Raw genomic sequence first — 12,500 nt, forward strand, 5'->3', positions numbered from 1 at the left:
TACCATGTTGTCATGCTGTGTTGTGTTGTGTTGCATTGTACCATGGTGTCGTGTTGCGTTGTGTTGCATTGTGTTATGTTGTCGTGCTGTGTTGTGTTGTATTGTACCATGTTGTCGTGTTGTGTTGTGTTGCATTGTGCCATGTTGTCATGCTGTGTTGTGTTGTGTTGCATTGTACCATGGTGTCGTGTTGCGTTGTGTTGCATTGTGTTATGTTGTCGTGCTGTGTTGTGTTGTGTTGTACCATGTTGTCGTGCTGTGTTGTGTTGTGTTGTGCCATGTTGTCGTGCTGTGTTGTGTTGTATTGTGCCATGTTGTTGTGTTGTGTTGTGTTGTATTGTACCATGTTGTCGTGTTGTGTTGTGTTGCATTGTGCCATGTTGTCGTGCTGTGTTGTGTTGTGTTGTACCATGTTGTCGTGTTGTGTTGTGTTGTGTTGCATTGTGCCATGCTGTCGTGCTGTGTTGTGTTGTGTTGTACCATGTTGTCGTGTTGTGTTGTGTTGCATTGTGCCATGCTGTCGTGCTGTGTTGTGTTGTACCATGTTGTCGTGTTGTGTTGTGTTGCATTGTACCATGTTGTCGTGTTGTGTTGTGTTGTGTTGCATTGTACCATGTTGTCGTGTTGTGTTGTGTTGCATGGACCATGTAGTATCGTGCGGTGTTGCATTGTACCATGTTGTCGTGCTGTGTTGTGTTGCATTGTACCATGTAGTATCGTGCGGTGTTGCATTGTACCATGTTGTCGTGCTGTGTTGTGTTGCATTGTACCATGTTGTCGTGCTGTGTTGCATTGTACCATGTTGTATCGTGCGGTGTTGCATTGTACCATGTTGTATCGTGCGGTGTTGCATTGTACCATGTTGTCGTGCTGTGTTGTGTTGCATTGTACCATGTTGTCGTGCTGTGTTGTGTTGCATTGTACCATGTTGTCGTGCTGTGTTGCATTGTACCATGTTGTATCGTGCGGTGTTGCATTGTACCATGTTGTCGTGCTGTGTTGTGTTGCATTGTACCATGTTGTCGTGCTGTGTTGTGTTGCATTGTACCATGTTGTCGTGCTGTGTTGCATTGTACCATGTTGTATCGTGCGGTGTTGCATTGTACCATGTTGTATCGTGCGGTGTTGCATTGTACCATGTTGTCGTGCTGTGTTGTGTTGCATTGTACCATGTTGTCGTGCTGTGCGGTGTTGCATTGTACCATGTTGTCGTGCTGTGTTGTGTTGCATTGTACCATGTTGTATCGTGCGGTGTTGCATTGTTGTGTTGCGTTGTACTTTACCAAGCTCTGTTTTGATCTCTAATGGCTGTGCTACGGTATGTTTTCTGTTCCTTTTAACCGTCTATTAATAAAGTAAATTGAGCAACGTGCTTTCATGTCTGAGCCTCTAATTATCAACAGTTTTCAACTGCTATCTGCTTCTAATAGTTCACTGTTATTATTGCCTCGGGGGCTTTGATGAGTTTCACTGCAGTGCCATTACTGTTCAAACACTGTAGACAAACTAGCATCAAAAGACAGAGAGTGTGAGAGAGAGAGAGAGAGAGAGAGAGAGAGAGAGAGAGAGAGAGAGAGAGAGAGAGAGAGAGAGAGAGAGAGAGAGAGAGAGAGAGAGAGTGAGTGAGTGAGTGAGTGAGTGAGTGAGTGAGTGAGTGAGTGAGTGAGTGAGAGAGAGAGAGAGAGAGAGAGAGAGGGGGAGGGGGGAGGGGGGAGTGAATGAGAGAGTGAGAGAGAAGTGAAGGAGAGGAGAGGGAAAGAGAGAAGGTGAAAAGAGAGACATGGGAGGAAAAGGCACATATAATCTAGCGGCTAGATACACTGAGTCTGAATGTGAAACTAAATAAATTCAGAGAAAAACATGACAATGGCGAGATGCTTCGAGGTCGAATGTCAACGTTTGCTCCATGAAAATATCATGATAGTGCTTTTTAGTTGTGTGTCGCTTAAAACTGGATCTAACAATAGGTTTAAGAAGAAGAAAGCTAACAAAAAAACAACAAATGGTGAGCTACACAAGAGAGTAGAGGTCGGGATTTTTGAGGAGGTGTTATCTGTTTCTTAGAAACGTACTGTAGTAGAGAATAGGAGAGACAGAAGACAGACAGAGAGAGGAGAGAGAGGGAGGGAAGATTAATAAAACAGAGAAGAGAAAAGCAAGAGAGGATGGATTTAATGAGGAGGGAGAGGAGAGAAAAGTGAGTCATTTAATGAACTTGCAGTATTAAAAAAAGAGAGAAGACTTTGAAGAAAAGGAACAAACAATAGAGCGTAGAGAGGATAGTGGGGGAGAGGAGAAATTAAATGACAGAAATGTAGCCAAGTCTATGGACTTTTTACTATGACGTATTGCGCGTGCCCCCCAAAGGCTCCCCTCACTTCACACAAGGTTGTGATTTTTCATCAAGACATTCCCACACACTCTATTTTTTATTTATTTTTTTACAAATCGAACCCTGACTTTAATACCGTTGGTCAAATCACAAAATCTCAGGTCTAATGCCTTTATTTTCATGAATGCCTTCATGAAAAAAGTAATTTGGCTACAAAGAGTAGGCTACAAACATCACAAGGTGTTAGCCAACAGTACAATGACATGAAGGGATAACATTTAAGTGGTTAGACCACTGCATGTCTCTGGGGAAAGAGAATCCACCTAATTAGAAAGATGATTTTGATGAACTTCAAAGAAAACAAAAACAAAATATAAATATAAATGTTGCATGGCAACCGCCTCTACTTTGCGTCCGGCGTTTTTCAATTATTCCATTAATCTATGTGATTCCTTTAGACCCCAAAAAATTAAAGTAATAAAAATCCCAAATGATGGTAATAGCTCATCACCAGTTATCTGAACCCAACAGACACGGCGTAATCTGTTTACCCTGCAGTCAGAATGCTAGCATTTCATTTTATAATGGAACCTAGAGAAGCGTTGCCATTTTGGTAAAGTTGTATAGCACATACTATTTATTATTATAGAAAGGTTTACAATCTTCCATTAATTGCAACAGCTAATCGATTTATTAGATTATAAAAAGTACAAGTATAAGTATTATTTTATTATAAGTATAATAAAATAATTGTTTTTCACAGATACTGAAAATAGAGCTACCAGCTCACAACACGTTGCATAACCCTAAATCTAGTCCTAACTCTAAACCTAACCTCTGTCTTAACCGGCCACGTATGTCCCCGCCCTAACCTCATATCAGTCTTAACCGGCCACGTATGTCCCCGCCCTAACCTCATATCAGTCTTAACCGGCCACGTATGTCCCCGCCCTAACCTCATATCAGTCTTAACCGGCCACGTATGTCCCCGCCCTAACCTCATATCAGTCTTAACCGGCCACGTATGTCCCCGCCCTAACCTCATATCAGTCTTAACCGGCCACGTATGTCCCCGCCCTAACCTCATATCAGTCTTAACCGGCCACGTATGTCCCCGCCCTAACCTCATATCAGTCTTAACCGGCCACGTATGTCCCCGCCCTAACCTCATATCAGTCTTAACCGGCCACGTATGTCCCCGCCCTAACCTCATATCAGTCTTAACCGGCCACGTATGTCCCCGCCCTAACCTCAAAACAGTCTTAACCGGCCACGTATGTCCCCGCCCTAACCTCATATCAGTCTTAACCGGCCACGTATGTCCCCGCCCTAACCTCATATCAGTCTTAACCGGCCACGTATGTCCCCGCCCTAACCTCATATCAGTCTTAACCGGCCACGTATGTCCCCGCCCTAACCTCATATCAGTCTTAACCGGCCACGTATGTCCCCGCCCTAACCTCATATCAGTCTTAACCGGTCACGTATGTCCCCGCCCTAACCTCATATCAGTCTTAACCGGCCACGTATGTCCCCGCCCTAACCTCATATCAGTCTTAACCGGCCACGTATGTCCCCGCCCTAACCTCATATCAGTCCTAACCGGCCACGTATGTCCCCGCCCTAACCTCATATCAGTCCTAACCGGCCACGTATGTCCCCGTCCTAACCTCATATCAGTCTTAACCGGCCACGTATGTCCCCGCCCTAACCTCATATCAGTCTTAACCGGCCACGTATGTCCCCGCCCTAACCTCATATCAGTCTTAACCGGCCACGTATGTCCTCGCCCTAACCTCATATCAGTCTTAACCGGCCACGTATGTCCCCGCCCTAACCTCATATCAGTCTTAACCGGCCACGTATGTCCCCGCCCTAACCTCATATCAGTCTTAACCGACCACGTATGTCCCCGCCCTAACCTCATATCAGTCTTAACCGGCCACGTATGTCCCCGCCCTAACCTCATATCAGTCTTAACCGGCCACGTATGTCCCCGCCCTAACCTCATATCAGTCTTAACCGGCCACGTATGTCCCCGCCCTAACCTCATATCAGTCTTAACCGGCCACGTATGTCCCCGCCCTAACCTCATATCAGTCTTAACCGGCCACGTATGTCCCCGCCCTAACCTCATATCAGTCTTAACCGGCCACGTATGTCCCCGCCCTAACCTCATATCAGTCTTAACCGGCCATGTAAGTCAGTTTCACAATGTTTTCGCTTCGGCGGCAGTCATTTAATTTCCATGTTTCCTAATCACAGCCAGTATACATGCAGTATAGGCTCCAGAGCCTCGATTGCATTCAAGTGATAAGTAACCTACTGTTGATTATCGGTTGATAACATTCAAAGTGGGTGGAGATACAGAGTAATCCACTTGAACCCAGGTGTACCTTGCATCCTGTGTTGATGTCATGGCCCCAGTGGTTGGGAGCACAGCGGTCACACCTTTCACCAATGGTGTTAGGGGGACAGATACACTGGCCCGTGTTGCCATCGCAGTTGTTCCCCACGTGGCTGCACTCACAACCTGGAGAGGAGAGGAGAGGAGAGGAGAGGAGAGGAGAGGAGAGGAGAGGAGAGGAGAGGAGAGGAGAGGAGAGGAGAGGAGAGGAGAGGAGAGGAGAGGAGAGGAGAGGAGAGGAGAGGAGGGACCAAAAGAACAAGAATAAACAGAAGGGTAATGACAAGGACTCAAATCTATTTTCAAACACTTCAGATATGCCTGAGGATATAAATGAGGGTGTGGAATAATATGCTAATAAATAATAAGACAATTAATGTAATATATTCATGAATTAGCATTATCATTAATAGATTAAATATAGATGATCGCCGACCTCAGCATTTTGCTAACCGAGGCCCAGCATATCAGTCAGAGCAAGAACTGAAGACAAGAAGGCTGCAAGAACTGAAGCAGCAATGAAAAATGTCAGGGTGTAATTCACACTCTCAACATCAAAATGTAATTTATCTGCATAAGTGTAACACATGCAGATGTGACTCTGAGCTCACATCCCCTCATAGGGCATAGACAGAAGATATACGTTAGTTATAGTTATTAATCATATAGATAGGCATATGACCAAGAGGCCAGCTTTGTTCGCTGGAAATGAACCCACTTCCGGGTTCTCGTTACAGCTGCTGTTCCTATTAATGGCCTAGATGTCGCTATTTCACCTTCTACTGTTTGCAAGACTTTATAATCGCCCTCGCTGCGGTTGCAGCCAATAGCATTCATTTCCGGTTGTATTTCTGGACAGGATATAGAAAGATGACGGATTTGAAATCGCTGCAAAATAGGCTTCTATTACTGCCTGTAGATTCTATGGGCGTACGCTGTCATTTAGTGCTAACACGAGAGGAGGCTGGAGAGGTGGTGACAAGCTGGGAGTGGTGATAGCAGCAACACAATGTTGATCATAAAAGAGTGAGCAGCAGTCTGTCTAAATGGACTACGTAGTGAACCACAGTTTTGGCTCAGGTTACCCCTGTAAATAACGTTTTCATCCACGGCACCCCTGAATTAAATTAAACACACGCACATGCACACGTACGTACACGCACGCACGCACGCACGCACGCAGGCAGGCAGGCAGGCAGGCAGGCAGGCAGGCAGGCAGGCAGGCACGCACGCACGCGCACACACACACACACACACACACACACACACACACACACACACACACACACACACACACACACACACACACACACACACACAGTGTGTGTTCTGTTGTTCTTTCATCAGGCCTGAACACACAAATACATCAGTTTCTGGTTTAGCATTACAGGTCCATGGAGGATTTAATGAACAGTTACTATTTGGTGTATATGCTATAATCACATTGGTGTCAGTCAGGAGCTAGCTTCTCTTGTGTATATGCTATAATCACATTGGTGTCAGTCAGGAGCTAGCTTCTCTGTATATGCCATAATCACATTGGTGTCAGTCAGGAACTAGCTGCTCTTTGTGTATATGCCATAATCACATTGGTGTCAGTCAGGAACTAGCTTATCTTGTGTATATGCCATAATCACATTGGTGTCAGTCAGGAGCTAGCTTATCTTGTGTATATGCCATAATCACATTGGTGTCAGTCAGGAGCTAGCTTCTCTTGTTATGCCATAATCACATTGGTGTCAGTCAGGAGCTAGCTTCTCTTGTGTATATGCCATAATCACATTGGTGTCAGTCAGGAGCTAGCTTCTCTTTGTGTATATGCCATAATCACATTGGTGTCAGTCAGGAGCTAGCTTCTCTTGTTATGCCATAATCACATTGGTGTCAGTCAGGAGCTAGCTTCTCTTTGTGTATATGCCATAATCACATTGGTGTCAGTCAGGAGCTAGCTTCTCTTGTGTATATGCCATAATCACATTGGTGTCAGTCAGGAGCTAGCTTCTCTTGTTATGCCATAATCACATTGGTGTCAGTCAGGAACTAGCTTCTCTTGTTATGCCATAATCACATTGGTGTCAGTCAGGAACTAGCTTCTCTTGTGTATATGCCATAATCACATTGGTGTCAGTCAGGAACTAGCTTCTCTTGTAAATGCCATAATCACATTGGTGTCAGTCAGGAACTAGCTTCTCTTGTGTATATGCCATAATCACATTGGTGTCAGTCAGGAACTAGCTTCTCTTGTGTATATGCCATAATCACATTGGTGTCAGTCAGGAACTAGCTTCTCTTGTAAATGCCATAATCACATTGGTGTCAGTCAGGAACTAGCTTCTCTTGTGTATATGCCATAATCACATTGGTGTCAGTCAGGAACTAGCTTCTCTTGTGTATATGCCATAATCACATTGGTGTCAGTCAGGAACTAGCTTCCCTTGTAAATGCCATAATCACATTGGTGTCAGTCAGGAACTAGCTTCTCTTGTGTATATGCCATAATCACATTGGTGTCAGTCAGGAACTAGCTTCTCTTGTGTATATGCCATAATCACATTGGTGTCAGTCAGGAGCTAGCTTCTCTTGTGTATATGCCATAATCACATTGGTGTCAGTCAGGAACTAGCTTCTCTTGTGTATGCCATAATCACATTGGTGTCAGTCAGGAACTAGCTTCTCTTGTGTATGCCATAATCACATTGGTGTCAGTCAGGAACTAGCTTCTCTTGTATATGCCATAATCACATTGGTGTCAGTCAGGAGCTAGCTTCTCTTGTATATGCCATAATCACATTGGTGTCAGTCAGGAGCTAGCTTCTCTTGTGTATATGCCATAATCACATTGGTGTCAGTCAGGAACTAGCTTCTCTTGTATATGCCATAATCACATTGGTGTCAGTCAGGAGCTAGCTTCTCTTGCATGGCAACATATAGCTGTGTCTTCTTGAAACCTATTTCTCATATTTGACCATTGAACATTATCATCATCTGTTATACGTGACTGCTATTACTTTCTCCCGCATGTACAATACATCTATACTTTTAATGACTCTGAGCTGAGGTCACACTAGGTTACACTATTTATAATTAGTGACAGTGGAGACATTCATTTGATCAGTTGTTAATCTCTAAGTCTGACTTCTGTTGGAAGGGTTGCTTTGCCAGGTCATGGCTGGGCTCACTTAATAACTTTCTTTATAACAATGCTGTCGGCTTCAATTCCTACCGCCAGGTCTGCGCTAAAGCAAAAATAAATGCCTAGACTGTCAAAACAATTTCAAACATGTGTTTAAATGTACAGCCAGGGGCTGAAAGCATGCGTTCTCACCATTTTAATAAAGCATTCAACTTTTTCAAGCTTTGCATAAACCCACCCCCCCCCCGAACAAACAAAGTCATAAGCCATGCGTGGTGGCTTATAGGAATGAGTTTCCTGTCCCCTGGGGCAGCTGTAACTTACTTTACAAAAGGAAGATCAAATCAACTTCGACATAAATACGGAAATCAGAAGAACCCTATGGTGAGCTGTGACGCTGATGAGGACAGCAACTTGTGGGAGTGGGCATTCTTTTGTTAGAGCCTACAGCCGTGGTCTGTTTTTGGAAAGTGGTCTGTTAGCTAAAAGTGCTACTCTATGTCCTTATGTGGGTTGATGGCAGGGTTGTGCGTGATTTATACTTTGTTGTACTGTGGTGTCGTGTGCCACAAATAGCAGATCTACAGGCTCACACTGTGGTGTGGACGCAAGTTTGACGGTTAATGCTTTTAGCATTAACCTGCTAAAAGCATGAGACCAAAAGCACTTTGCCTTGATGTAGGTTAAGGACTCTCAACACAAACAGGTTCCTCGTTTGGAAAATGGAGCTGGATTTCATTTTCAAACCACCGTTTTACAGCAGGTAAAACAGATAATTTAGAGGGAAAAATATATAATGGATGGGAAATCCAAGTGAAGTGGACACGTATGCACGCAAATATGCAGATGCACATATACAGTACAGTATTCAGTACAATACACAGGTATTGTATGAGACTAACATATCTCGAAAGGTAACGACCAGACTGCCATGAAATTTGCTGAGCTCATTAACGGCCTCAAGTGTGAAACATATTGATCTTGGTGGCTCCATGATCTTTCCTCTAGCGTCACACACTATACACATAGGCCAACATTAATATTTTAAAATTAGTGTATCTCTTGACCCTTTAGTCGCTCAGACACAAAATCTGCTCAGCACATTTACCCCGTGATTTTGGTGACCCCATGATCTTTCCTCTAGCACCCCCCATCTTTCTAGGGTGGTCGTTGTCCCACAGGTTGAAAATCACTGCTCTATAGCAGTGGTTCCCACTGACCATCAAGCTCACAGCTTGTAGATCTGCTATTTTCACAATATTTATCTGTGGTACAAACTAAATGAAATATGGCTCACCTCATACGATGCCAAAGTGTTTAGTTCAAATATGAGTATTTTGGGGTGTCACGGCCTGAAACGTTGAGAACCGCAGCTCAATATTGAATTGAAAACGCTGAGGAATTTAGAGCTATTCAACACGTATATTCTAGCAAAACAACATATTGGGTTTGAGCAGTGGAGTGGCGTGCAGTGGGTTGAGTCTTACGTGTGCAGCCTCCCTCCTGGAAGTTGAAGTGTCCCTGGGAGCAGCGGTCACACTTGGGCCCGGTGACACCGGGCTGGCAGCGACACTGGCCCGCCTCGTCACAGTCAAACGACTTGGAGCCGAACGAGTTGCAGTGGCACGGCACGCACCTGCCCCCGGTGGCGATGCCGTGAGTCTGAGCCTGTGCGCACACACACACACACACACACACACACACACACACACACACACACACACACACACACACACACACACACACACACACACACACACACACACACACACACACACACACACACACAGCGATACACACAGGAGTTATGATGGGGAGAGAGAGAGAGAGAGAGAGAGAGAGAGAGAGAGAGAGAGAGAGAGAGAGAGAGAGAGAGAGAGAGAGAGAGTGTTGTCTGCTTACTCTGCTCAATGTTTTTGCTTCATTACTTTATGAGTTCACCTCCTGTAGAGTTCTACGTCCTGATTGGATGAAATTGGTATCCTGACCTCAAAATGTACTTTCTGGATCAAGGCCCACTTCAAAAATCTCAAATGTGTCCTTCCATCTGTCCACTTAACATATCATGTGTTGAGTAGTCAGATGGGTGGGCCACATGCCTTTTCAGAACATGTTTATTTGAATGACAAACATATGGAAGAGAGAGAGAGAGAGAGAGAGAGAGAGAGAGAGAGAGAAAGAGAGAGAGAGAGAGAGAGAGAGAGAGATCATGCAATGTACAAATTAAACAGTCAAAAGATCACAGCAAACAAAAACACTCTACCAAAGCAGCAATCCACCAAAGACATGCCATTGAAAACACCAGATTCAACAGTGCAAAGGCACAGTGGGCATCATTTTGACTAAACATTGCCCTCAGGAGAAATCATTGCAATTACAAGATAGCTCACATACAAAAGCAACAACAGCGGTAATGTCTGGATTGACATATAAAGTCAGGAGGATACACTTTGCACTGTGCACTTCAAGTGTGTATCTTCAATACATCAATAAGTGTGGTGTGTGACAACACGTTCAATAGCAACTGACAAGGCTAGTCACGCATGTTGAAAGATAATTGAATAATCCCTACAGGATGTACTGTATGATGAACAATACTTGATGATAATGATAACACATTAGGGCTGGGCGATATGGACAAAAGCTAATATAATGATATTTTTTGACAAAATACCTCGATATGGATGTATTGTGACAATAACATTTTCTTTTTAATTGGTCAAACACTGACGTCACCGTCACATCGTGACATGTTGTGAGCTTGTAGATCAACTGTTATTTATGCTATTTATGAAAATGTAATAAAATTAGGGCTTAAATGAATGAAACCATGAAAATAAATATAATATCCATATATGGCCCAGCCCTATTACACATCTTTTCAAAGAGTGTATAAACATGCACATACTGTACATAAACACACAGCCATGCTGACCATACCTCCCTCATTCAGTGACAGCTGGAACGCACGTGCACGCACACACGCACACGCACACACACGCACACACACACACACACACACACACACACACACACACACACACACACACACACACACACACACACACACACACACACACACACATACAGAGACGTCCATGCCTGCACACGTTAATATCACAATGTTCACAGTCCTGTGCTAGGTCCGCAAGTCCCCGAGGACGGACACGCACGCACACACGCACGCAACGCACACACACACAATCTCTACGCCTACCAAAATGTCCCACCGCCGCCCCCACTCCACACACACCCGCTTAGTAAAACAGCACCACACACAAAGTCATCATCCGCGTGCTGCGTGCCATCTGTACCCCCGCCTTCGGCCTGTACGCCCCCCTGGGACAGCCCCCTGTGCGGGACGAGCCGCCCCATCTCTGCTGCACCGTCTCCATGGGAACGCGCTCCACCGGCCGCCGCGTCTCGCGCCTCTCAAAGCCAGGGCGCCGCAGGTCGCAGCGGTGGCCCACAAACCCAGGCCGGCAGATGCAGCGACCCTGGACATCGCAGCGCTGCGCCAGCGCCCCCTGCGGGCTGCAGCGGCACGGCAGGCACTCCTGGCGCTCGGCGTCCCACCAGCAGTTGGGCTGCGTGGAGCGATGGCGGTTAGGAAGTGAAGGCAAGGTGTGGTTGGTTAGAGGAGTTGAAGCATGTTCAGGATTTATTGGAGAGAGAAACCCTTGCTTACTTACTGCACCACTTAAACCCCAGCATCCGTATTCTGCAGAAAACTTTAGCTGGAAAATAGCAGATCTACAATCTCTTCCATTTTTCAGAGAAGAGGCGCTAGTATAGAGGGACACCAATCAACCAAGTATAGGGTTTAAGTAGTTAAGAGCTAGAACCTTATGGTCAAACTGGTTTTGATGATGCTGCTACTCTCAGATTTTTCAAAAATATTTCTCTTTTTTGTGCTAATCTTTTGTTGTATATTTTTACTTATTATCATTATTACTATAAGCCTATTGCTGCTACAATGTCTGAGGAACCAGAACAAAAATAATTGTACTCTATGAAGATATACCAAATAAAGAAACCTTGAAACTTGAACCTTGGTCATTAGTTCAGAGGGGAACAAATTTGAAAAAGAAAACAAAATAAAAAACCAGTATACATGTGGTCTTTGGGGAAATGAGAAAATGAGACATTTTCATCACACAGGGAGGGAACAAACATTTGAGATGAAAAATCTTTGTGGAAAGCCTGTTGAATGGGAGTACGAACAGTAATTCATGATGTTCAAGGTTCACAGTGTTGCTAATCCAAAATGCTCAATAGGTTGCCACATCACTGCTCTGACAAGCATCAGACAGTAAACACATCTAAATGGAAAAGCTGTTTGCCCACAGTTTCAGATAAAAGCCCGACTCAAACAGAGAAAGGGAAGTGATTCCATCGAGTGATAATAACGAGGTGGAAAAGGAAACGGAACAAATTGAATTTTCAATAAAGTATATTGTTGCTGTCGGGCAGAAAACTCTTATCTCCATATTTTAACTTTTCTGTGTTTTTACTTCATACTGCAGCGTCACACAAAAGTATCACAAATAGCAGATCTCCATGAAGCTCGCAATGCGGTGCGAAGCCAAAGCGACACATTTTGAGCTTGTAGATCTTGCCTGAAGAAG

At 44.5% G+C, this 12,500-nt stretch overlaps 1 protein-coding gene across 10 annotated transcripts in view; it reads right to left on the reverse strand.

The window, feature by feature from the left end:
- The window catches only part of lama2 (laminin, alpha 2), a gene marked incomplete at its 3' end in the record, with an annotated part of 276,178 nt that overhangs the window by 99,656 nt on the left and 164,022 nt on the right, over nucleotides 1–12,500 (reverse strand). For 6 of the 10 annotated variants that reach the window (XM_079525878.1, XM_079525881.1, XM_079525884.1 and 3 more), the window contains exons 23-25: nucleotides 11,187–11,459; nucleotides 9,360–9,540; nucleotides 4,729–4,865 (exon numbers count right to left, since the gene is read on the reverse strand). In XM_079525878.1, the coding sequence (XP_079382004.1) occupies nucleotides 4,729–4,865; nucleotides 9,360–9,540; nucleotides 11,187–11,459 (591 nt within the window). The remainder of the gene's footprint in view (nucleotides 1–4,728; nucleotides 4,866–9,359; nucleotides 9,541–11,186; nucleotides 11,460–12,500) is intronic. The other 4 variants (XM_079525885.1, XM_079525883.1, XM_079525882.1 and 1 more) reach the window with 1 other exon arrangement.

Source organism: Electrona antarctica (assembly GCF_951216825.1).
Source record: "Electrona antarctica genome assembly, chromosome: 17".
In the NCBI taxonomy this organism is placed as follows: Eukaryota; Metazoa; Chordata; class Actinopteri; order Myctophiformes; family Myctophidae; genus Electrona; species Electrona antarctica.